Genomic DNA, 25040 nt, shown 5'->3' on the forward strand with positions numbered 1-25040 from the left:
GGTCCGGCTGAGGCTCACCTGCTCGCCTTGAAAGCCTTTAGCTTCTGCACGAAGAAGGACTCAAGGACCTCGGCGCTCTGGCAGAACGTGGACTCGCTAGGGTTGTAGTAGCGGCAGTTGTCAAATATTTTGGTCATGTCGGCCACGAACTCCGTCAGCTTCTTGTAGCATCGGCCGCGAATTCTGTCCTCCATGGTGGCCAGGTCTGCGAGACGGAAGAGAGGGGGTGAGACAGCGGCGGCACAGAGGGGGTGAGACAGCGGCGGCACAGAGGGGCTGAGACAGCGGCGGCACAGAGGGGCTGAGACAGCGGCGGCACAGAGGGGCTGAGACAGCGGCGGCACAGAGGGGCTGAGACAGCGGCGGCACAGAGGGGCTGAGACAGCGGCGGCACAGAGGGGCTGAGACAGCGGCGGCACAGAGGGGCTGAGACAGCGGCGGCACAGAGGGGCTGAGACAGCGGCGGCACAGAGGGGCTGAGACAGCGGCGGCACAGAGGGGCTGAGACAGCGGCGGCACAGAGGGGTTGAGACAGCGGCGGCACAGAGGGGCTGAGACAGCGGCGGCACAGAGGGGCTGAGACAGCGGCGGCACAGAGGGGCTGAGACAGCGGCGGCACAGAGGGGCTGAGACAGCGGCGGAAGAGAGGGGCTGAGACAGCGGCGGAAGAGAGGGGCTGAGACAGCGGCGGAAGAGGGGGTGAGACAGCGGCAGAAGAGAGGGGGTGAGACAGCGGCAGAAGAGAGGGGGGTGAGACAGCGGCAGATGAGAGGGGGGTGAGACAGCAGCAGATGAGAGGGGGTGAGAGTGGCAGAGTGAGGCAGATGAGACAGCGGCGGCACAGAGGGGGTGAGACAGCGGCGGCACAGAGGGGGTGAGACAGCGGCGGCACAGAGGGGCTGAGACAGCGGCGGCACAGAGGGGCTGAGACAGCGGCGGCACAGAGGGGCTGAGACAGCGGCGGCACAGAGGGGCTGAGACAGCGGCGGCACAGAGGGGCTGAGACAGCGGCGGCACAGAGGGGCTGAGACAGCGGCGGCACAGAGGGGCTGAGACAGCGGCGGCACAGAGGGGCTGAGACAGCGGCGGCACAGAGGGGCTGAGACAGCGGCGGCACAGAGGGGCTGAGACAGCGGCGGCACAGAGGGGCTGAGACAGCGGCGGCACAGAGGGGCTGAGACAGCGGCGGCACAGAGGGGCTGAGACAGCGGCGGAAGAGAGGGGGTGAGACAGTGGCAGAAGAGAGGAAGTGACAAAGCGGTAGAAGAGAGGGGGTGAGACAGCGGCAGAAGAGAGGGGGTGAGACAGTGGCAGAGCGTGGCAGATGAGACAGCGGCGGAATGCAGTGAATGGCGCCTGGGAAACCTCTGCAGAAAACCAGGATCAGAATTGCTTCGTCCTGACGTTTTGTCACAATGTATCAAGAGATAAGCCTCGGATGGATACACTGTAACAAAGCCTCAGCTGTGAGTAAGATGAGACAGGCACACGATTGTGAGGATTGTCTCCGCTGCCTCGTTATTTACGCTCAGTGGATGATGAGGGCGTCAGTGACTGGTGCCAAATGGTTTCTCTCACCGGGGAGAACCGCAGCTCTGGAGAACAAAACCCTTCAAGAGGCCAATGGTGAAATCAGTAACCGTGGCAGCAGTGCGGGAACCTTCTGTCTCCTGATTCTCCACCGTTTTCAGCTTCCCTCCCCCACCAAGTCCCTGTGATGTGAAGTGCTGGACCGTGACAGCAGCTCTCGGACCCCAGCGGGGTCCTGGACCCTCACTATTCACAGTGTTACCCCGGAGCAAGAACTGACATCACACAAAGGATCACAACCCTCATCATCTCACTCACCCATTGGCTCCTTGATCACCGCATAATAATCCGGAGCGTCCCCTGGGTCCACGGCTTCAAGGAACGGCCACGCCATCTTATGTGCCTGCACGAGACAGAAGCGTCAGTGAACCCCCCTGTACAACAGTGAGCGCAGCTCCGAAGCATAATACTGGAGAAGTCATGCATGTCCATAGTGACTGTACCAGCAGAATAGTGAGGGCAGCTCTGGAGTATAATACAGGATGTAACTCAGGATCAGTAATGTAATGTATGTAAATAGTGACTGCGCCAGCAGAATAGTGAGTGCAGCTCTGGAGTATAATACAGGATGTAACTCAGGATCAGTAATGTAATGTATGTACACAGTGACTGCACCAGCAGAATAGTGAGTGCAGCTCTGGAGTATAATACAGGATGTAACTCAGGATCAGTAATGTAATGTATGTACACAGTGACTGCACCAGAAGAATAGTGAGTGCAGCTCTGGGGTATAATACAGGATGTAACTCAGGATCAGTAATGTATGTACACAGTGACTGCAGCAGCAGAATAGTGAGTGCAGCTCTGGAGTATAATACAGGATGTAACTCAGGATCAGTAATGTGATGTATGTACACAGTGACTGCACCAGCACAATAGTGAGGGCAGCTCTGGAGCATAATACAGGATGTAACTCAGGATCAGTAATGTAATGTACAATATGTACACAGTGACTGCACCAGCAGAATAGTGAGTGCAGCTCTGGAGTATAATACAGGATGTAACTCAGGATCAGTAATGTGATGTATGTACACAGTAACTGCACCAGCAGAATAGTGAGCGCAGCTCTGGAGTATAATACAGGATGTAACTCAGGATCAGTAATGTAATGTATGTACACAGTGACTGCACCCGCAGAATAGTGAGTGCAGCTCTGGGGTATCATACAGGATGTAACTCAGGATCAGTAATGTATGTACACAGTGACTGCACCAGCAGAATAGTGAGTGCAGCTCTGGAGTATAATACAGGATGTAACTCAGGATCAGTAATGTAATGTATGTACACAGTGACTGCACCAGCAGAATAGTGAGTGCAGCTCTGGGGTATAATACAGGATGTAACTCAGGATCAGTAATGTAATGTATGTACATAGTGACTGCGCCAGCAGAATAGTGAGTGCAGCTCTGGAGTATAATACAGGATGTAACTCAGGATCAGTAATGTAATGTATGTACACAGTGACTGCACCAGCAGAATAGTGAGTGCAGCTCTGGAGTATAATACAGGATGTAACTCAGGATCAGTAATGTAATGTATGTACACAGTGACTGCACCAGAAGAATAGTGAGTGCAGCTCTGGGGTATAATACAGGATGTAACTCAGGATCAGTAATGTAATGTATGTCCATAGTGACTGTACCAGCAGAATAGTGAGGGCAGCTCTGGAGTATAATACAGGATGTAACTCAGGATCAGTAATGTAATGTATGTACATAGTGACTGCGCCAGCAGAATAGTGAGTGCAGCTCTGGAGTATAATACAGGATGTAACTCAGGATCAGTAATGTAATGTATGTACACAGTGACTGCACCAGAAGAATAGTGAGTGCAGCTCTGGGGTATAATACAGGATGTAACTCAGGATCAGTAATGTATGTACACAGTGACTGCAGCAGCAGAATAGTGAGTGCAGCTCTGGAGTATAATACAGGATGTAACTCAGGATCAGTAATGTGATGTATGTACACAGTGACTGCACCAGCACAATAGTGAGGGCAGCTCTGGAGCATAATACAGGATGTAACTCAGGATCAGTAATGTAATGTACAATATGTACACAGTGACTGCACCAGCAGAATAGTGAGTGCAGCTCTGGAGTATAATACAGGATGTAACTCAGGATCAGTAATGTGATGTATGTACACAGTAACTGCACCAGCAGAATAGTGAGCGCAGCTCTGGAGTATAATACAGGATGTAACTCAGGATCAGTAATGTAATGTATGTACACAGTGACTGCACCAGCAGAATAGTGAGTGCAGCTCTGGGGTATAATACAGGATGTAACTCAGGATCAGTAATGTAATGTATGTACACAGTGACTGCACCAGCAGAATAGTGAGTGCAGCTCTGGGGTATAATACAGGATGTAACTCAGGATCAGTAATGTAATGTATGGACACAGTGACTGCACCAGCAGAATAGTGAGTGCAGCTCTGGAGTATAATATAGGATGTAACTCAGGATCAGTAATGTAATGTATGTACACAGTGACTGCACCAGCAGAATAGTGAGTGCAGCTCTGGAGTATAATATAGGATGTAACTCAGGATCAGTAATGTAATGTATGGACACAGTGACTGCACCAGCAGAATAGTGAGTGCAGCTCTGGAGTATAATATAGGATGTAACTCAGGATCAGTAATGTAATGTATGTACACAGTGACTGCACCAGCAGAATAGTGAGTGCAGCTCTGGGGTATAATACAGGATGTAACTCAGGATCAGTAATGTATGTACACAGTGACTGCACCAGCAGAATAGTGAGTGTAGCTCTGGAGTATAATACAGGATGTAACTCAGGATCAGTAATGTAATGTGTGTACACAGTGACTGCACCAGCAGAATAGTGAGTGCAGCTCTGGAGTATGACTTTACAGGTAGAAGCTTTCATACCTGCAATGACCTGAGAACTCGCTTCAGTCCTTCATAGTCCTTGTCGGTCAGGGGGCTCAGCACCGTCATGGCGTCCTCCGTGGACTGACACTCGGGACACACGTACTCATCTATATATTCGGCTTCACTCTGTAAAATCCCGACGCAGCGGCCGTGGAACCAGTTCTGGCAGCGATCACATCCGATGTAAAATCTGCAGTGTCCAACACAAGAGCAGGGGGTGAGAGGAGGCCGGAGACGTTGCACAGGACGAGCGGAGATGTCGCACAGAACGAGTGCCAGACGTGATCTCATGGCTGCCGACACCAAACATCCCTAAAGCAGAAGCTGCAGAGTCTAGGAGCCCTGTGCAGGGCACATCAATATCCAGGTGTGAAGCAGAGAGAGGCGCTGCTCGCAGTTATCCGTCCGGAGGACATGCATCACATGGTGCACAGAGGTCATGGTGACATTTACGGGGGGCACCAGACAGTCCACCCCATCGAGGGGCAGCATGCTCTGCTCAGGTTAATGAGGACACTACAGAAACGGGAAGCAGCAAACATCCAACGAGCTCGTTAGTAGTAAAGACCCCGACTCACTGTGAATCATCATAGGGCGTCCTGCAGATACAATACAACTCCTCACTGCTGCCCTCTTGGGAGCGTTTACACTCATTACAGATGTACACATCCACTTTCTTGGCCTCCGTCTCTGTGATGCCAACACATTGTCCGTGATACCAATTAGCACAAAGCTCACAGCCAATATAGAACCTGCAACAATTCACAGCAGACACCCGACCGTCAGAAGAGGGCGACACGCACCACGCCCTCAGCTTCCTCTGTGGATCCGCAGGCCCAAGGGCGACAAGGCTGCATCGAGAGCAGGTGGCGGATCCCAGGGGCGGTGACATGGACCAGGCGATGAATGGCAAACCATGACTGGGGTCTGTGCAGAGGGGGAGACTATCTGTGGATCCTGCCCCCTCCCCCGAAATCTCAGCTCATCTCCCCCCTCCGCCGAAATGTCAGCTCACCTCCCCCCCTGCCCCGAAATCCCAGCTCATCTACCCCCAAAACCTCTGCTCACCTACCTCCCACTCCCGAAATCTCAGTTCATCTCCCCCATCCACCGAAATGTCAGCTCACCTACCCCGACCCCGAAATCTCAGCTCACATACCCCTCTCCCTCGAAATGTCAGCTCACCTCCCCCCTCCCCGAAATCTCAGCTCATCAACCCCCAAAACCTTAGCTCACCCACCCCCAAAACCTCAGCTCACCTCCTCCCTGTCTCGCCAAAATCTCAGCTCATCCACCCCCAAAACCTCAGCTCACCTACCCCCACCCCTGAAATCTCAGCTCATCTATCCCCCCCACCCCCCAAAATCTCAACTCATCCACCCCCGAAACCTCAGCTCACCTACCCCCCACCCCTGAAATCTCAGCTCATCCCCCACCCCCGGAATCTCAGCTCATCCGCCCCCGAAACCTCAGCTCAGCCACCCCCACCCCAAAACCTCAGCTCAGCCATCCCCACCCCAAAACCTCAGCTCATCTATCCCCACACCTCCGAAATCTCAGCTCATCTATCCCACAGCTTATCCACCCCCCCAAAATCTCAGCTCACCTATCCCCCAACCCCCGAAATCTCAGCTCACCTATCCCCCACCCCTGAAATCTCAGCTCATCCATCCCCCCACCCCCGAAATCTCAGCTCATCTATCCCCCCATGACCAAAATCTTAGCTCATCCTCCCCCAAAACCTCAGTTCATCCACCCCATCCCTGAAATCTCAGCTCACCTAACCCCCACCTCCGAAATTTCAACTTCTCTATCCCCCCATTGCATTCTTTTAATGGTGACCCCTTTTATATTCCATACATTTTTATGCTTTATTTATTGGACAGACTTGGGGGCCGTTTTTACTTCCTTTGCACTTTACTTGCACTGGGCACTTTTTTGGCATGTATGTTTTCTGGCCAATTTGTTAAGGTACGTTAGCCGAACCCGCACTGCTACAAGAGGGTTTTGTGTCCTTCATACATGAGCTGTGTATATGTTTTTGGTCTGAGTCTGTTTATTATGTGTCAGTAATTTGGTTATTAATAAATTTTACATTTTTTACATAATTTTGGATTTTTGACTCGGTGGTTTATCTGTAGGATTATGCCTGTTGGAGTGTCCATAGGGGCTTTTTGTCCATGAGAGAGCAATATGGCCGTTTAAATTTAGTGATATGTATGAGTGGAATTTGTTCTTCCTCTATCCCCCACCCCCAAATCTCTGCTCCTCTATAACTCCACTCCCAAAGTCTCAGCTCCTCTATCCCCACCACCAAAATCTCAGCTCCTCTATAACCCCACTCCCGAAGTCTCAGCTCCTGTATAACCCCACCCCCTAAGTCTCAGCTCCTCTATCCCCCCTTCCCCGAAATCTCAGCTCCTCTATCCCCCCTTCCCCGAAATCTCAGCTCCTCTATCCCCACCACCAAAATCTCAGCTCCTCTATAACCCCACTCCCGAAGTCTCAGCTCCTCTATAACCCCACCCCCTAAGTCTCAGCTCCTCTATCCCCCCTTCCCCGAAATCTCAGCTCCTCTATCCCCCCTTCCCCGAAATCTCAGCTCCTCTATCCCCCCTTCCCCGAAATCTCAGCTCCTCTATCCCCACCACCAAAATCTCAGCTCCTCTATAACCCCATCCCCAAAGTCTCAGCTCCTGTATAACCCCACCCCCTAAGTCTCAGCTCCTCTATCCCCCCTTCCCCGAAATCTCAGCTCCTCTATCCCCCCTTCCCCGAAATCTCAGCTCCTCTATCCCCACCACCAAAATCTCAGCTCCTCTATAACCCCATCCCCAAAGTCTCAGCTCCTCTATAACCCCATCCCCGAAGTCTCAGCTCCTCTATCCCCCCATCCCCACCACTGAAATCTCAGCTCTATCACCCACCCCCGAAATCTCAGTTCATCTATCCCCTCATCCCCAAAATCTAAGCTCATCAATCTCCCCACCCCCGAAGTCTTAGCTCCTCTTTATCCCCCACCCCAAAAATCTCAACTGCTCTATTCCCCCCCTACTCCCCAAAATCTCAGCTCCTCTATCCCCCAGCTCATCCACCCCACCCCAAAATCTCAGCTCATCCTCACCCAAAATCTCAGTTCACCTATCCCCTCAACCACGGAATTCTCAGCTCATCTATCCTCCCCACCCCCGAAATCTCAGCTCATCCACCCCCGAAATCTCAGCTCATCTATCCCCAGTACATCCACCCCCCCCCCTAAAATCTCAGGTCATCTATCTGCTCACTCACCCCCTATCCCCCCCACCACCGAAATCTCCGTTCATCCACGCCCCCACAATCTCAGCTCACCTACATCAGCTCATCCACGCCCCCATCCCCAAAATCTCAGCTCATCTAACCCCCCACCCCCGAAATCTCAGCTCAATCCCCCACCTCCAAAATCTCAGCTCATCTACCCCCACCCCCGAAATCTCAGCTCATATATCCCCCCACACCCAAAATCTCAGCCCACCTGCCCCCGCCCTCCCTTGAAGTAAAGATAATTTGGATTATTTGCCCCCCCACCCCCACATTTTCTATGATCGCTTACTCCTCCCGGACTGAGTACACTATCGCGCTCCACAGCTGCACTCCCCATTCCGCTGGTTGTTAGCGGAGACAGTCAGCAAGCTGGTGGACAGTGGGGGCCCTGCAAGTAGGGAGTGCTGGAAGATATGTGCAGTACAGTGAGCGCAGCTCTGGGGCACAGTGCTGTGTAATCTGTGCACTGTGGGTGGTCCGGGGGCGTCCCACTGCTTCCCTCCGTTTGGAGCCCCCAACTTTCTGCATAAGATCCGACCTCCTGGAGTACGCCCGCGGCCCCCTCTGCATAGAACCGGAAACCATGAAGGCGATCAGAGCACAAACACATGCACAACACAGTGATGGGGCCTGACGGGAGCCCCGAGACTGGGGGGGACGGGAGCCCCGAGACTGGAGGGGACGGGAGCCCCGAGACTGGAGGGGACGGGAGCCCCGAGACTGGAGGGGACATCACTTCCTCCACTTGAATCCTCACAACAACACGACCCTACAACAATGACTTGCTGGGGGGGGGGGGGGGGGCACCGTACAACACAATGACCGGACCACCACAGTAAATGAGCGGGACACAGAGGATGAGCGGAAACACACAACATCCCCACTTACCTGCCGGCCCCTGCACTGCGAGGGGAGGAGACCCTGCGTACACACACTGACACAGTGGTTGGAGGTCACTTAGTGACAAACACAAGCCTGCAAATGAAGCGGCCCCCCGAGGGGTCAGTCCTCCCTGGTGATGACCATGCAACAAACTGCACTCCACCTGCACAGCGCAGCTCCAGCGAGCGCCCAAATCCGGGCCTGATGGCGATCCACAAAGGAAGCTGGGCCCACAGGACAAGACAAAAACACGGACACTGTGTGCGCTGTCTGAGAGTGCCGGTCTATGGGAATTGGGGTGTACAGAGCCCAGAGCGAGGGGAGGGGAGACGGACACGAGCCCGGAGGGAGGGGAGGAGAGACGGACACGAGCCCGGAGGGAGGGGAGGGGAGAGGGACACGAGCCCGGAGCGAGGGGAGGGGAGACGGACACGAGCCCGGAGCGAGGGGAGGGGAGACGGACACGAGCCCGGAGCGAGGGGAGGGGAGGGGAGACGGACACGAGCCCGGAGCGAGGGGAGGGGAGGGGAGACGGACACGAGCCCGGAGCGAGGGGAGGGGAGGGGAGACGGACACGAGCCCGGAGGGAGGGGAGGGGAGACGGACACGAGCCTGGAGGGAGGGGAGGGGAGACGGACACGAGCCCGGAGGGAGGGGAGGGGAGACGGACACGAGCCCGGAGGGAGGGGAGGGGAGACGGACACGAGCCCAGAAGGAGGGGAGGGGAGACGGACACAAGCCCAGAAGGAGGAGAGGGGAGACGGACACGAGCCCAGAAGGAGGGGAGGGGAGACGGACACGAGCTCAGAGCCCAGGGGGAGAGGGATGGCATGAGCAGGGGGGGGGGCCTTATCTTTGGAATGCAGGGCACACTGAGCCCATCACACAGTGCTGCTCCCCATCACCACTGACCAAGTCCCGTGTCCTCCGGGCGCTCACTCGTGTGTTGTGTGGACACGGTCTCCCTCCGCCCTGAGTGTATATATGTACACGTGTGTGTTTATGTGTGTGTGTAACACGGGGTCACTCACTTGGACTCGTCGTAGGGAGTCTTGCAGATGCAGTAGAGTTTGTTGTCCTTCTTGTCCTTTGAGGTAGCGGAGATTATCTTCTTCTTTTTCGGCTTGGAAGGATGATGATGAGGATGATGATGATGATCCTCCTCCTCCCTCTTACGTTTGTGCGAGGAGGTTGTGCTCGGGGAAGTGGGCAATGGTCGGTGCACTGGTGGGGGTGGTGGTGGTGAGGGCAGTGGGGGTGGTGGAGGAGGTGGTGTGGCAGCAGCCTGGGCGCGCTCCTTCTCCTTCTTGATCTTGTGCAGGTCCTTCTTCAGCTCCTCCTGTCAAGGGGATACAGGTTACAGTACACATGGCAGTCTTGCTCCTCCTCCCACCCCTGCCCTCTCCAACAGTCCCGCTCCCCCACCCCAGCGGTCTTGCTCCTCCTCCCTCTCTCCTCAGCGGTCCCGCTCCCCTCACCTCAGGGGTCTACCTCCCCTTCACACCAGCAATCTTGCTCATCCTTCCGCTCACCTCAGTGGTCTTGCTGCTCTTCATCCCCCCCAACCAAGCAGTCTTGCTCCTCCCCAGCGGTCCTGCTGCTCTTCCCACACCTCCTCCTCAGCGGTCTTGCTCCTGCTCCTCCCCAGCAGTCTTGCTCCTCCTCTCCCTCCCCAGCGGTCCTGCTGCTCTTCACACACCTCCTCCTCAGCGGTCTTGCTCCTCCTCCTCCCCAGCAGCCCCACTCCCCAGCAGTCCCTCCCCAGGGGTCTTGCTGCTCCTCCTCTCCCTCCCCAGCAGTCCTGCTGCTCTTCACACACACCCTCCCCAGCCGGCTTGCTCCTCCTCCTCCCCATCAGTCCCTCCCCTCCTCTCCAGCGGTCTTGCTGCTTCTCCTCTCCCTCCCCAGTCCCTCCCCTCCTCCCCAGAGGTTTTGCTTCTCCTCCTCTCTAGCAGTCCTACTCTCCAGCAGTACCCCCCCTCCCCAGCGGTCTTGCTGTTCTTCACCCCCCCCCCCCCAGTAGTCTTGCTCCTCCTCCCCATCAGCCCCGCCTGGACGTACCTGCACCTGGATCTGCAGCTCCTTGTCCAGCAGCGCCCTTTTCTTCAGGATCTCGGCCTTCAGCTGCTCCTTGTGCTTGTAGAGAAGGGCGGAGAGCTTGCTGGCGTTCTGCCGACTTCTCTTCTGCTCCACGCTCTCCTCCCGCTTGCGCTTCTTTGCCGCCTGCTTCTCCTCCTTGTCGATCTTGTCCAGGATGTATTTCATTACCTGGTTACACACGATCATCCTGAACGGCAGAGACACATCTGTTACCGCCCCGACTGCTCTGCCCGACCACCGCTGCTCACAAGGTTTGGGTGACAACCTAGTGCCAGACTACATCCTTAACAACTAGGCTGTCAGACAGGACCCTGTGCTGCCATCAGCAGCCATGTCAGGCTGCAATAATCATTACATCTGTGGGTAGACGACGCCTTTATCCACAGTTACCCACAAGCCTTTGCACCAGGGGGTCTGTACCTCTGATTTTCTTCTCTTTCCGTCGGTGTCATGGTCTTCTTCTGCTTCAGGTGCTCAATGACTGCGTTCTGCTTCATTACGAGCTGCCGGGCAGAGACAGCAACAGTCAGACCCAGACTCCGCGTAGTAATCCCTCAAAGACCCCTAGCGTACATTCCTGGCATAGTTCGCTGGCGGCTGCCAGGAGAGCGAGTGAGCTCGGGAGACGGCGGGATGGACAGACAGAGAGCGAGCGAGCTCAGGAGGCGGTGGGACGGACAGAGAGCGAGCGAGCTCAGCAGGCGGCGGGACGGACAGAGAGCGAGCGAGCTCAGCAGGCGGCGGGACGGACAGAGAGCGAGCGGGCGAGCTCGGGAGGCGGCGGGACGGACAAAGAGCGAGCGAGCTCGGGAGGCGGCGAGACGGACAAAGAGTGAGCGAGCTTGGGAGGCGGCGGGACGGACAAAGAGCGAGCGAGCTCGGGAGGCGGCGGGACGGACAAAGAGCGAGCGAGCTCGGGAGGCGGCGGGACGGACAAAGAGCGAGCGAACTCGGGAGGCGGCGGGACGGACAAAGAGCGAGCGAGCTCGGGAGGCGGCGGGACGGACAAAGAGCAAGCGAGCTCGGGAGGCGGCGGGACGGACAAAGAACGAGCGAGCTCGTGAGGCGGCGGGACGGACAAAGAACGAGCGAGCTCGTGAGGCGGCGGGAAGGACATACAGAGCGAGCTCGGGAGGCGGCGGGACGGACAGAGAGCAAGCTCGGGAGGCGGCGGGACGGACAGAGCAAGCTCGGGAGGCGGCGGGACGGACAGAGCAAGCGAGCTCGAGAGGCGGCGGGACGGACAGACAGAGAGCGAGCTCGAGAGGCGGCGGGACGGACAGACAGAGAGCGAGCTCGAGAGGCGGCGGGACGGACAGAGAGCGAGCTCGAGAGGCGGCGGGACGGACAGAGCAAGCGAGCTCGAGAGGCGGCGGGACGCACAGAGGGCGAGAGGCGGCAGGACGCACAGAGGGCGCGATAGAGAGAACTCAGGAGACACTGGGAGAGAGATCAGGAGCCACCGGGATAGCGCGCTCAATAGAGAGCTCAGCAGTCACTGGGAGAGCTGGGGAGCCGACGGGACAGAGCGCTCAGTAGGGAGAGAGCTCAGGAGCTGCCCATATTTTCCCCCACTTCTCAGCCCTCTTTCTGTACATTATATAGTAATGTACGGTTGAGGACAGAAAGCTCAGAAAAAAATATTGGTGTTCTTAAATTGTTACTAAGTGCAGGGCTGTTACTCTGTGCCACAGACAATAGTGACTGAGCCCCCTTAGTGGGTGCCGCGGACCCCTGCACACAGGACGATCACCTGCTTCTGGATAATGTCGCTCTGGCTGCTTCCCTGCACGGTCTGCTCCTTCTTAAGCTCCTGTTGCTTCTTCTTGCTCTGCTGTTCCTGGATCTGCTTTATCCGCTGCAGATGCTCCTGGACGCTGGACGCCTGCACCGTCACCACATTCTGGATCTGGTGGGCCTGGGCTGGCCCGGCCGGCTGGATCTGGAAGGGCAGCTGCAGCTTGATTTGCTGGGGGATTCCGCCTTGCTGGATCTGGGCCATCACCTGTGGGGGCAGGTGGGACAGGACCTGCACTTGCTGGTGAAGCTGGGGTACGGTGATCACCTGCGTCTGGGCCGGCTTGATCTGCACTTGCCCCCGGGGTGGGGACTGCACAGTCACTTGGTTCACCGGCTGAATGTGCTGCGGAGGCTTCGTCTGGAGCGGGGGTGACTGGATGTGGAATGAAGCCGGGAGGGTCATCTGGATGGACGGGTGCGCCTGGCCGGGACTGGGGGCTAAGGTCTGTATTTGGGGGCAACTCAGCTGTGTTGATGGCTGTGACGACACCTGGACAGAGACTGGGGGGATGTGAGCTGCAGTAGTTGCTTCAGTGGTCACCGGATGCCGATCTGACTCGGATGTTGCAGACTGTTGCGGCTGCCCATCCCCTGAGGTCCCGGCAGGGTGACATGCCTGTGATGGGAGCAGGGTCTGATCCGAGGTCTGCGGTGGAAGCATTGGAGGGTCGGTGCTCTGAGGCTGGGTCTGTGAGGACTGAGCAGGGGTGAGTGGTGGAGGAGCGGACTGGCTGCTGGGAATCTGGGCTGCAGACTTCTGTTCACATGATGAAGATGCTGAGGAGAGAGAACAAATCTGTAAGCGACAGCACAAAGCAGGCAGAGGGCCGACGGCGTACAGCGGGTGGGAGGGCCGACGGCGCACAGTGGGTGGAGGGGGGGCCGACAGCGGTGCAACGTAGGCGAGGGACGACGGCGCAACGCAGGCGAGGGACGACGGCGCAACGCAGGCGAGGGACGACGGCGCAAAGCACGCTGAGATCGCAAAGCTGGCTGAGGGCGCAAATCTGGCTGAGTGCACAAAGCAGAAGAGAGACGTCGCCACGCACACGAGGGACAATGGCGCAACGCAAACAAGGGATGACTGCGCAAAGCGGGCAGAGGGAGCAAAGCAGGTTGAGGGGGCAAAGCAAGCCGAATACACAAAGCGAGCAAGGGACAACTGCCAGGCAGGCGCGTACCAGCTGTGGAGGTGGTAGCCGGAGTGGAGCCCGGTGGCAGCGGAGTAAACAGGAACCTCTGGATGGTACCATTCGGCATGGCGGCTTGCATCAGCTGCTGCCCGGGGGTGGGAATGACGGTCATTCCTTGAGGAATGAGCTGCAGCTGTCCAGTGGTCTGTCCTTGACCTTGGACCACGACCGTGAGGCTCTGGTTTCCCCCCTACATACAGACAAGCATTAGCTGAGCCCCGATACCCCCGCAGTGGGCCGAACCCATCACATCTGACACTTACCTGCTGCTGCGTGAGCTGTGTGAGCTGCGCCATGGTCAGCTTCACCTGTCCCTGCTGTGGTGGTCTGGTGGTCTGCGGGGTGGTGGCCTGCGGCTGAGCTTGTTGTACTGGGGTGCCCACCTTCAGCCCCCCACTGGAAACTGCTGTCCCCAAGGGCACAGTGGTGGTGACGGGCTGCCCCCTTATGATCTGCGTTACAACCTGCTGCGGCTGACCTGTGGGAATACATTATACCATTACACCCCCTGCACACCGCGGCAGTGCAGTTGCACAGGAGACACTTACTGGTCTGCAGGATCCCCTGTTGCACCACGAGGGGGGTGCGCATAATGTGCTTCCCAACAGACGACTGCGGCAAGGAAGGTGCCCGAATCACCGTCACAGCGGGGCGGATCTGAGTGCCGGCTGTGATCACCTAGGACAGGAGCGGGGTCATTAGTATGGGACTATTTCATGCAGCGGCCGGGGATCCCTGATCCAATGTCCACACCTGCTGGGTGGTCCCAATGTTATTGGGCCGGATGGAGACAGTCGCCGTCCTCGGCTGGAACGTGGTGTATGTTTGCTGCACGCCCGTGGTGGACGGTAAGATACCCAGCACCTTCTGCTGCACCTGGACCACACCTGTATGGGAGAATAAGGGTGATGACACCAGGCCGGCCCCTGACTAGGGGTGGAGGGGGTGTGCAGCGCTGCCGGCGGCCTCCCTACCTCCCGGGGACGAGGGCATGTTCACGGCTAATATCTTGCTATTAGCGGGAAGAGGCAGCTTAGTGAGGACCTTCCCGGCCATAGACCCTGGACCTCCACTTATTTGGAAGGTTTGGCCTGAGGTGGTGACAGAAGTGGCCGAAGACACCTCTGTGCTGGAGGCTACAAGACACAAGGCAGGGGGCCGTGTGAGCGCCCAGGTGATCTCACCCTACGCTGGGGCTCTGACCCTTCTCCCGCCCGTCCTGCCTGGGACCATCACCCCCCCCTTACCGGTGGTCGGCTGACCTTGCTTCACCCACGTGGCGAAGGTCTGGTGGAAGTTCTTATTCTGCTGGAAGGAGACGGTGGTCGGGGGGCCGATCTTGGTGGCCAACATTACTTTTGCACCTGGGGCGACAGAGGTGGATAAGGAGCCCATGACGACTTTGTGTGGCGTGGCGAGCGTGGTCAGGGTGGTGCTGGTGGTGGCCACAATGGTGGTGCCAGCCGGGAGCGGTAACTGCTTCTGCTGCTCCAAGCGTTTCTGAAAGAAGAGGTACTCCGCATTAACCTGTTACACGCCATCAATGAAGTACGGGGGGTGTACAAACTTATCCTCGCTGGCGGACACCGAGTCCCTTATTCCGCAAACTCTGTACCTAAGCCAAGTATGACGGCCGCGGTACCCTCAGCATGTTGGAGCTCCCTGCCCTCCATTATGTGGCCCAACTTCCAACAAGCTGAGTAAGAGTGCTGGGGCATGCTGAGAGTTGTAGTGCTGCCCGTACCTGCTGGGCGGAGAGACGCTGCTGCTTCAGCTGAGGGTCCGTCTGGGATTTCCCATCTTCTCCCTTCTTCAGGTCCCCGGCTTTACTCTCTCCGGACTGGATTTTCTCCTTCTCCAATCTACAGAGATGATGGGAGTTATAGTGCAGCTGGATGGCTCCAGGGGGCCGCAGCGCAGGACGTGGCACTTACCGCTCCGAGAAGCACTTGATCTCCCACAGCTCCAGCTCGTCCTCGGTCACCCAGGTCTCCAGGATGATTGGACCAGTCTGTTTGGGGGTCTCGGGTCTTTTGGGGCGCAGCGCGCTGGATCGCAGCCCCTTCCTCTGCGGTGTTGGGGTCTCTGTAACAGATTAGGGTCACTGTTTGAGGTCTCTGTTCGGAGCCACCTGCTACCAGGGGTGCTCGGCTTTTGGGGGGGGGGGTTCTCACCTTTCGGAGCCTCCGGGACGCCAATGGGACAAATTATCTTTCTGACGCAGTACTCGGAGCGGATCCCATAGGGGCCGACGTCGCGCCTCTTGATGATCTCCGTGGTGGTGATTTCCGTTTCAGAAGACTCTGGAAATACAGACCTGCATTACATCAGGACGGACAAGGTGGCCGAGCAGGAGCGGCCATGGGAGGGCACTGCGTACCTGTGCGCGTGATGCCCCCACCGGGAGGGGGCTTGGCGATCATGTCGTCCCACCGCAGGCTCGCCCACAGGAGCCGCAGCATGAGGCTGACGCCGGCCAGGGACTTCACGGTCTGCAGGCGGTACCTGTACGGGGTGGAACGGACATACTGTATTACTGCTGCACAGGAGTAATAGTGGCTCCGTCTAGGCTTTGTAGTGCCTAATGTGGTGTTAGCGCTGCTTCTCTTGGACTCCATGACAACACTTCCTGCTTCAGGACATTAGAGGGATACAGATCTCTGAAAGGAAGTGTTGTCATGGGGCCCGAAGCCAACGTACCTCCAAGTTATTCCGAAGGTGGGGCGCGGAGATGGGTACGGCCAGATATCGTGCACCGGTTTGGCGTTGTAGCTGAAGAACGGCACTTCCCGGATCCCCCCTCTCCGCGACAGCTTCTTTAGGTCGTCCAGGGGCAACACAAAGATGCTCTTCTTGTTGCTCTTGGTGACGAATTTCCGGTAAGACGGGAGCGCCGTCCCTGACCGGGATTTCTTGGGTTTGGAGAACTTGCTGAGCCGCACGCGGTCCTTGGTGGTGTACTCTTTGCTGATGGTCATGAGCGATGAGACTGTGCCAGCTGGCGTGCTGCCGGAGTCGCTGGAGGTCAACGTGGTCCTGATGCGTTCGCTGACAGACAGGAACCCTTGGTCACTCGGAGAGGTGATTTTGGTCACGGTGGTCGTGGTGGTGCTGGAAACACAAGTTTTCTCTGAGGACACCTCCTGCATGGGGGACTTGCTGGAGACCTCCACAACGGTTCTGGAGGTGGACATGGTGGTGGTGGTCGTGGTCACCTTCGTGACAACCGTTTGTGCGTTCGTCTCCCCGTTCACAGTGTCGGAGGGTAAACCATTCTGCTGTATGGAGTCGTTGCTGAGGCTGGACTCCTCGGCGGTCAGGGGGGACGTGGCGCTCTTCTCCGGCATGCAGTTCTCTGAATCTTTCCTTGCAGAGACCCCATTCTCGTCCTCTTCCTCCATGCTGACATCTCCATTCATGAAGGTTTTAGGTGCGGCGTCCGTGGCTTTGGTGCTGTGCGGAGACGTTGGGACGTTCTTCACGTCGGTTTCATGTCCGCAGCATTTCTTCAGGAATTTCCCGTTGACCTGCCGGGTGATGACAGCGGCGGTCTCGCCCTCCTCGTGGTGGTCTGTGCAGGTATGGGAGGAGTCCTCTCGGTCTCCGTCCATGCACCGATCTTCCGGGGTCTCGCTGACACTGCCTTGGTCCATGCTTTCTTCTGCCGGCTCAGGATTTCTTCCGTCGTTGGGGGGCACAGATTTATCACTGACCGCATCTGAACACTCACCCTCCGTGGACTTGTCAGGCGGACAACTGGAAGGATGGTGGTCTTGCCCAGTGTCTGCGCTGGAGGGGATCGCCTCTTTGGTCTCTTTTTCTGCCTTCTCAGTAGAGTCCTCCCTGGGGGTCGGGCTGCTGAATGTAGTCGTATCCTGACTGGTGCCGTCCAGGTCCAGTTTCCGGGCTGCGCCTCTGCCACCACTGTCACTCACAGCTTTGTCGCAGTTCTGTAATCCTCTGTGCTGCTGTGAGGCGCTGCCAAGTTTCAGTCTCTCTAGTCGCAGCTTTTCCTCATAAGCAAACTGCCGCTCCCTCCGCTCCAGCAGCACATCCAAGCGGGACGACTTCACCACCTTCTTGTACCACGTCCTCCTCTGGAAGCCCAGGCTGACATTGATGAGATCGGCATCCGGGAAGGGCCCCTCACCCGCGCTGCAGGCTGCGTCCACCTCCATAGCCTCGTCCTTCACGGATACTGCGTCTTCAAATCCTGGATGAAGAAAGGCAGAAAAATAAAAGGTTTCTAGTCCCGGTATGCACGCACCGCTCCGAGTGGGAGCCCCAGTATACACACAGTGCTCAGCGCAGAGTGGGAGTCCCAGTATAAACGAAACCGCTCCGCGCAGAGCTGGAGTGCCGGTAAACATGCACCGCTCCATGCAGAGCAGGAGTCTAGGTATACACCCACCTCTCTCTGCAGAGTTCTCCTCCTCAACCGTCGTCTCAGTCGCTTTGCTTTGGTCCTTACGCTCATCCTCCTCTGCGGTTCTGTCTCCGGCAGGTTCTGCCTTGATCTTCTTGCTGCCACTTTCTTCCTCCATGGCACTTTCTGTTTTCTCAGCTGTACAGAGATGAAGGTTAGGCCGTTAGCGCCCCACGTGGTACATAGAGGTCACGGCAGTGTATGGCGTACACTCGGTCACTCACCCAGCTTCTTCCGGTAGTTGACGTTAGTGTTTCCCGGAAGCCGCGGCAGGAAACGATGGACGTGCGTCTTACTGATCCAACTCCAGCCCCCATAACCAGTGACCCGGTACTCCTCCCCCTTCTGCTTCCAGACCTGAAACAAGCAGCAGACGGTCACTTGTCTCTGGTGGTGGGGGGGGGGGGTCGGACCGCTGGGAGGGAGGGGGCCAGGACCGCCATACCTGGTGCTTTATGGGGAAGGTGTACTTCACCCAGGTGGCCTGCTGCATGGTCTCCTCCTCCTCCTGCTTCCGCTCCTTCTTCTTCACTTTGTCTTTTTCTTCTCTTTCCATGGAGGTCATTCTCCGTAACCTGAGAACGAGTGTTAGTCAGTCAGGGCCGCAGACCACAAATATGAGAGCGCGTCACCAGCGGGGTCCGGCGGTCTGACCTCGTGTGCCCCAGAGAATCCTTCCAGATAGGCAGCATGACCACAGGCTTAATGGCGCACTCCAGGATGGCCAGCGCCAGCGCGAACTCCCGGGGCTTGCTGCACATCTGCACCGCCTTGATCCAATTTGACCTGTAGAAGACAGTGCCGTCATATCACCAGCATGATTACCTGCTACCAGCACAACATGCCCGTGACCAGCCTGAGGCCCTATCACCCACCCGAGGCTCGTTAACCTGGGCGAGACCCCCGTTACCCGCCCGAGGCACCGTCATCTGCCTGAGGCCCGTTAACCTGGGCGAGAACCCCGTTACCCGCCCGAGGCACCGTCATCTGCCTGAGGCCTGTTAACCTGGCCGAGACCCGGTTACCTGTGCGAGGCCCCCAGTCCGAGGCCCGTTAACCTGGGTGAGACTCCGCTACCCGCCCGAGGCCCCCATTACCTGTGCGAGGCCGCCGTCAGCTGCACGAGGCCCGCTAACCTGTGCGAGACCCCGTTACCTGTGCAAGGCCCCTTTTCTGAGTCAGGCCCCCCCGTCAGCCGCCCAAGGCCACTGTTACCTGTGTGAGGCCCAGTTTGGGTGTAGGAAGGGTGCGGGCACGCTGTTCTCCAGCTGGACGATGGTCAGCCTCAGGGTGGAGATGGTCAGCACCTTGGAGCCGTGGACAGAGCCGTTCCACTTGAACTCCCCGGTGGGCGAGAGGCAGAACTTGTGTGCCAGATGGCGCCTCTTGTCGTGGTCCTCACGGTGCTGGTGCTTGTTCAGAGCGTACGTATTGGTGGAGTACTGGTTGTGGTACGTGCGGTACTTGCCCTCTTGCCCCAACTTGAAGTGACCGCTGGAGAAGCCCCTCATGACTACGTCCTTTCTGGTGCTGAGTCGGGAGATCTCGCCCTGAGAATTCACTACCAACACCTGTAGGGGCAAAGCAAGGGCGAGTTATTAAGGTGAGTGGGCTGGTGGGCAGTCGGAGCCATGGTGGCTCCGGCACCCCAGTGGCCCGTCTTGGGGAACTCAGACCTTAATAAGTAGAAAAATACAAAAAGCATCATCCTAGTGTTGTAGGACACTGCCCACGCAACGAAGGCAGCAAACATCGGGGTCCACAAGTTCCGTCACCACAGAGAGAAGAAAGCGCAGAGCCGCAGGTGTCCACGGGGGTCGGCGCAAAACACAAACCTCGCTGCCTTCCTTATAAATCTTATTAGCCTCCTGGACGGCGGCTCCGCACCGGAGACTCCTCAGCAGACTTAACTTGCTGTCGGGGTTCCGCAGCCGCGTCACGATCCTGGAAGGGGTCCGCCCCGTACACTGGGGGTCCGCCGCCTCCGGAGAGTTCTTCTCCAACTTACAGTCCCCGGGTTCTAAAGATACATAAGTAGAGCTGCAGCGATATACAGGATATATCTGGGGGGGACCGGGACCCCGTCCACACACTCACCGGTGTCCTCCTGCTTCAGGGGTCTATCCCCTGGCTCATCAGGTGCAGGTCCATCGTCAGACTGTGGCGCCGGTGCAGTGGGACAAACTGCAGCTTCTGAGGGGTCTGTGAAGGCAGGACAACAAAGGTGACCACCCAGTATACTCACTCACATACAGTCATGGTCTGAAAGTGCCCCAAAAGATGACGTCTCCCCCAGAACATTATCACTCACAGTTCCCCAAGTTTCTTATTCTCAGGTTGATTTCCTTTGTGTTTATTGGAACAACACAAAAAACAAAAACAAAGAAAAACTGGAGATAATTTCACACAAACCCAAAAATGGTCCGGACAGAATTGTTGTCCCTTTCCAGAACAGTGGGTAACATCTTTGTTTCCAGCCTGTGATGCTCGCTCTCACTCACCAGTGGCAAGTAACAGGTGTGGGCAATATGAGAATCACCCCCGAGAGCAGATATAAGGGGAGACATTGCCCCAATCTTTGCATTGTGTCTGTGTGTGCGGCACTAAGCATGGAGAATACCGAGAGGAGAAGAGAACTGTCTGAGGATTGAGATCACCAATCTCAGAGTTACAAGTCCATTTCCGGTTCTCTGTCCACAACATAGTTCAGAAGTTTACAACCCCTGGCGCTGCAGCTAATCTCCATGGACGGCAGATAAATGATGATAGGCTGTAATGCAGGATAGTCTGATGGTGATTAAGCCCCAGTAAGGGCCAAAGAAATCCAATCTGTCTGCAGACTCAGGGGGCATTAGTGTCAGCGACAAGTGTCTGTCCACATGTGAATGAAACACTATGGCCAGAGACCCCGGAGGACCCCACTGCTGAAGCAGGGAACTGTGATCATGTTCTGAGGCGATACGTCATTCTCTCACCCAAGACTGCATGTACACAGTTTCCTCCCCTGTAGTGCAAAAGTGTATATGTGTCCTCTCCTGTAGCATAGGGGTGTATATACCTATATACACACACAAATATATATATTATATACACATATACACAGCTCTGGCAAAAATTAAGAGACCACTGCACAGTTTTATAAAAATCATCTTCTCTACATGTCTGACAGCCATTCCATTCCAGTGTTAGGTGAATTCCAGCCAAAGTCCACCTCATTCTACTTAATGAGCTTCTGATCAGGGGATCACCTGAACCAAAGGAAGGAAAGTATAAAAAACCCTGCTGTGGTGTTCAAAATCTTATTGCAATAGGACAAGCTGGATGGCAAAACAAGTGCTAGTAATATCCCAAAAGGAATAGGAAAAAATAACTTTTAACCATGCCAAAGGAGTTGAAAAGAAAAGTCTTGAGTGAGGAAAAGAAGGGCTCAATTCTGGCTTTACTAGCAGAGGGACACAGTGAGTGTCATGTTGCCTCCATCCTTAACATTTCTAAGACGGCAGTCCATTACAACAAGGTCAAGCAGCAGACATTGGGGACATCAAAGCTACAGAACGGCAGAGGGCGAAAACGACTCTCCACTGACCGGGATGATGGTCATCTTATTCGAATGTCACTCAGCAACCGCTGGATGATATCAAGTGACCTACAAAAGGAATGGCAAATGGCAGCTGGGGTGAAGTGCACGGCAAGAACTGTTTGTAACAGGTTCCTAGAGGCAGGGCTCAAGACAAGTCATGTAAAGCCTTTCATCAATGAGAAGCAAAGGAGAGCCAGGCTGAAGTTTGCCAAAGACCATAAGGATTGGACCATAGAGGACAGGAGTAAGGTAATCTTCTCTGATGAGTCTAATTTTCAGCTTTGCCCAACACCTGGCCGTCTACTGGTTAGACGGTGACCTGGAGAGGTGTACAAGCCACAGTGTTTTGCACCCACTGTGACATTTGGTGGAGGATCGGTGATGATCTGGGGATGCTTCATAAAGGCTGGAATTGGGCAGGTTAATCTTTGTGAAGGACGTATGAATCAAGCCGCATACAAGGTTATCCTGGAAAAACAGCTGATTCCTTCTGCTCAGGCAATGTTCCCCAACCCTGAGGATTGTTTTTTTCCAGCAGGACAATGTGCCATGCCACACAGCTAGGTCAATCAATGTGTGGATGAAGGACCACCACATTGAGCTCTGCATTTGTTATTTTGACCATTTCTCATTTTCTGAAAAAAAATACAAAATTTATTGGTTGGAAATTCAGAGCCATGTTGTCAGTGGTTTATAGAATAAAAGAGCAACTTACATTTTACTCAAAAATATAAAGAGAAGAATCAGATAAACTGAACATTTTGCAGTGGTCTCTTAATTTTTGCCAGAGCTGTATATAGACACACAGTGTCCTCCTCTGTAGAATGTGTACATACACACACACACAGTGTCCTCCCCTGTAGTATAGGAGTAAACATATATACATTGTACCCTATAGACATCAGTGCAGCAGTACCTGCAGGAGGGCAGAGGTGACCACACATACACATACACAGCCCCCACGTGTGCCACAAGTTCCTGCAGGAGAACAGACATGACCACACATATACACAGACCCCCCCCCCCCCCCCATGTAGGACACGTACCTGCAGACGCTGCTGGCTCCGCGGACTTCTCTTCCACGGCCGTAGACTTCTCGGGGTCTTCATCTGTGACTTTGCAGTCCTCAGTGGTTGCCGAATCCTCTGTACTGCTGTTTTTGGCCTCAGTGCCCCCTGTAATAAAAGCGGCACACTATGAGCACATGTAGGTCAGACCTCACACTGCCCCCACCATTTGAGTCTCACCTCCGGGCAGACTCTTCTCTTCAGTCTCGGTGGCCTCCATGCTCTCCTCCTTGGCGGCAATTTCCGGCTTCTCTCCGTCTGCCACATCAAGTTTAGGTTTCAGCCGCGCCATAATTTCCTCTAAAGAAACAGAAGTGAGACGACTGGTCGGAGACCCCAGACTCCCATCCCTGGGTGACCCTCCACCCCGACCACACGGTGCCGGCCCTCACCATTCACCACGGACAGGTAGGAGCGGTTGCTGCCCCGGGCTTTGCTGGTCAGTTCCTCAGTGATGTCCATGTGTCGGTGGATTTCTTCCCGCAGGTCGTCCAGGGTCTTGCACAGGTCGGCCTCGTACTGGGTCCGGTCCAGCTGCTCCAGTAACTCCTCCAGCTGGGGCCGCGAGCTGTAATACCAGATCTTCTTCTCCTTCTCTGAATTTTCTTCTCTGCAGACAGAAGACGTGCAGTCCCATATAAGCCGCGGTACCGAGGACGGCCACTACACAGTGTACAGAGCAGTCACTGACAGGCAGCAGAGACTGCCGCCACCAGGGGCGCCCCTCGGAGGCCGCCACCACCAGACCACACTCGGAGGCCGCCACCGCCACCAGGGGAGCCCCTCGGAGGCCGCCACCAGGGGAGCCCCTCGGAGGCCATCGCCACTTACATGATGATCCGTCTGTTGAGGAACCAGTACTTCCTCCGGTGCCGGTCGTATCCGATGGGCTCGTGTCTTATGTACGGCTTGTTCTTCTGGATCTCGGCGACGCAGTCGTTGACGCCGGACACCTTGTGGACCACGCACACCTCACATTGCCACTCGTCCTCCGGTACCTCCTCCAGGGGCGGCTTCACGCACTCCAGGTGGTAGACTGCTGAGCATGTCTCGCAGCAAAGCAAGTCGCCCAGTTTATGACACACCCGGCAGTGGTCGTCGTACTGGATGACGCCCTCTGTCATTAACTCCTCGCGCGCCATGTTCGTGGTTAGAAACTGATCCACCAGAAAGAGCAGGACCTGCACCTTGCTCTGGATGGGTCCATAGGGGTAGTCATCCGCCTCCTGGCAAGGCAGCACGTGCTGGAACTCCTGGTCGCTCTCGCAGTACACCCGCAGCACCTCCGGCCAGGTCATGCCGTCTATGAAGTACAAGGTGGAGTTCACACTGTCCTTCAGGTCAGCCGGGCCGAAGGTGGTATTAGAGGTGTCCTCCTCCCGCAGGATGGCCTTCAGGAGGGCGATGTGCATCTCGGCCATCAGGGTGCACTGCTCTTGGCTCATCAGAGCCGCGCAGAAGTCCTCAAAGCGGAAAGGCGAGAGTCGCAGCACCGTCCCGAAGGTCCTCAGCACCTCGTACACGGCGATCGCGTCCATCAGGAGCTCGCTCGGCAGCAGCAGGTCTTCTGAAGACTTAGGCAACGTCAGCGGGGGAAGGTCCTTCTCCTCAAAGATTGGCGAGCGCGGTCGGTGCACACGGGTTTTCCTTCGCCCTGTGAAAAAAGGAAGAAAATAAGTCACGAAAAGAAAACACAAGAGAAAATACTGATCTGCTGCGAGGAGTTACAGCTCCGGTGTACGGCGGTCATCACGTAGAGAGCGCACGGGGAGGAGGGAGATGGGGCGAGCGACAGAGGAGGAGGAGGGCGAGGACGCCAGAGCGAGGAGAACGAGGGCGAGGACGAGGACGCAAGAGCGAGGAGGAGGAGGAGGGCGAGGACGCAAGAGCGAGGAGGAGGACGAGGACGAGGACGCAAGAGCGAGGAGGACGACGAGGACGAGGACGCAAGAGCGAGGAGGAGGACGAGGACGCAAGAGCGAGGAGGAGGAGGAGGACGAGGACGCAAGAGCGAGGAGGAGGAGGAGGACGAGGACGCAAGAGCGAGGAGGAGGAGGAGGACGAGGACGCAAGAGCGAGGAGGAGGAGGAGGACGAGGACGCAAGAGCGAGGAGGAGGACGAGGACGCAAGAGCGAGGAGGAGGACGAGGACGCAAGAGCGAGGAGGAGGACGAGGACGCAAGAGCGAGGAGGAGGACGAG

At 56.3% G+C, this 25040-nt stretch overlaps 1 protein-coding gene across 7 annotated transcripts in view; it reads right to left on the reverse strand.

Moving 5' to 3' along the window:
• BPTF (bromodomain PHD finger transcription factor) overlaps nucleotides 1-25040 on the reverse strand; it is a 48397-nt gene that overhangs the window by 849 nt on the left and 22508 nt on the right. Inside the window, exons 2-31 of one of the 7 annotated variants that reach the window (XM_073579797.1) lie at nucleotides 23671-24493; nucleotides 23232-23449; nucleotides 23020-23139; nucleotides 22819-22947; nucleotides 20290-20394; nucleotides 20028-20212; nucleotides 19408-19763; nucleotides 18847-18978; nucleotides 18638-18767; nucleotides 18417-18549; nucleotides 18178-18330; nucleotides 16467-17979; nucleotides 16147-16271; nucleotides 15941-16069; nucleotides 15701-15851; nucleotides 15511-15628; nucleotides 15029-15266; nucleotides 14741-14902; nucleotides 14520-14653; nucleotides 14315-14444; nucleotides 14030-14244; nucleotides 13755-13956; nucleotides 12527-13350; nucleotides 11194-11276; nucleotides 10735-10960; nucleotides 9705-10012; nucleotides 5070-5243; nucleotides 4489-4681; nucleotides 1849-1933; nucleotides 19-205 (exon numbers count right to left, since the gene is read on the reverse strand). In XM_073579797.1, the coding sequence (XP_073435898.1) occupies nucleotides 19-205; nucleotides 1849-1933; nucleotides 4489-4681; nucleotides 5070-5243; nucleotides 9705-10012; nucleotides 10735-10960; nucleotides 11194-11276; nucleotides 12527-13350; nucleotides 13755-13956; nucleotides 14030-14244; nucleotides 14315-14444; nucleotides 14520-14653; nucleotides 14741-14902; nucleotides 15029-15266; nucleotides 15511-15628; nucleotides 15701-15851; nucleotides 15941-16069; nucleotides 16147-16271; nucleotides 16467-17979; nucleotides 18178-18330; nucleotides 18417-18549; nucleotides 18638-18767; nucleotides 18847-18978; nucleotides 19408-19763; nucleotides 20028-20212; nucleotides 20290-20394; nucleotides 22819-22947; nucleotides 23020-23139; nucleotides 23232-23449; nucleotides 23671-24493 (7681 nt within the window). Of the gene's footprint in view, nucleotides 1-18; nucleotides 206-1848; nucleotides 1934-4488; nucleotides 4682-5069; nucleotides 5244-9704; nucleotides 10013-10734; nucleotides 10961-11193; nucleotides 11277-12526; nucleotides 13351-13754; nucleotides 13957-14029; nucleotides 14245-14314; nucleotides 14445-14519; nucleotides 14654-14740; nucleotides 14903-15013; nucleotides 15267-15510; nucleotides 15629-15700; nucleotides 15852-15940; nucleotides 16070-16146; nucleotides 16272-16466; nucleotides 17980-18177; nucleotides 18331-18416; nucleotides 18550-18637; nucleotides 18768-18846; nucleotides 18979-19407; nucleotides 19764-20027; nucleotides 20213-20289; nucleotides 20395-22818; nucleotides 22948-23019; nucleotides 23140-23231; nucleotides 23450-23670; nucleotides 24494-25040 lie in introns of all 7 variants that reach the window. The other 6 variants (XM_073579796.1, XM_073579798.1, XM_073579801.1 and 3 more) reach the window with 6 other exon arrangements.

Source organism: Dendrobates tinctorius, unplaced genomic scaffold, assembly GCF_039654945.1.
Source record: "Dendrobates tinctorius isolate UK_male_01 unplaced genomic scaffold, ASM3965494v1 ptg000063l, whole genome shotgun sequence".
In the NCBI taxonomy this organism is placed as follows: Eukaryota; Metazoa; Chordata; class Amphibia; order Anura; family Dendrobatidae; genus Dendrobates; species Dendrobates tinctorius.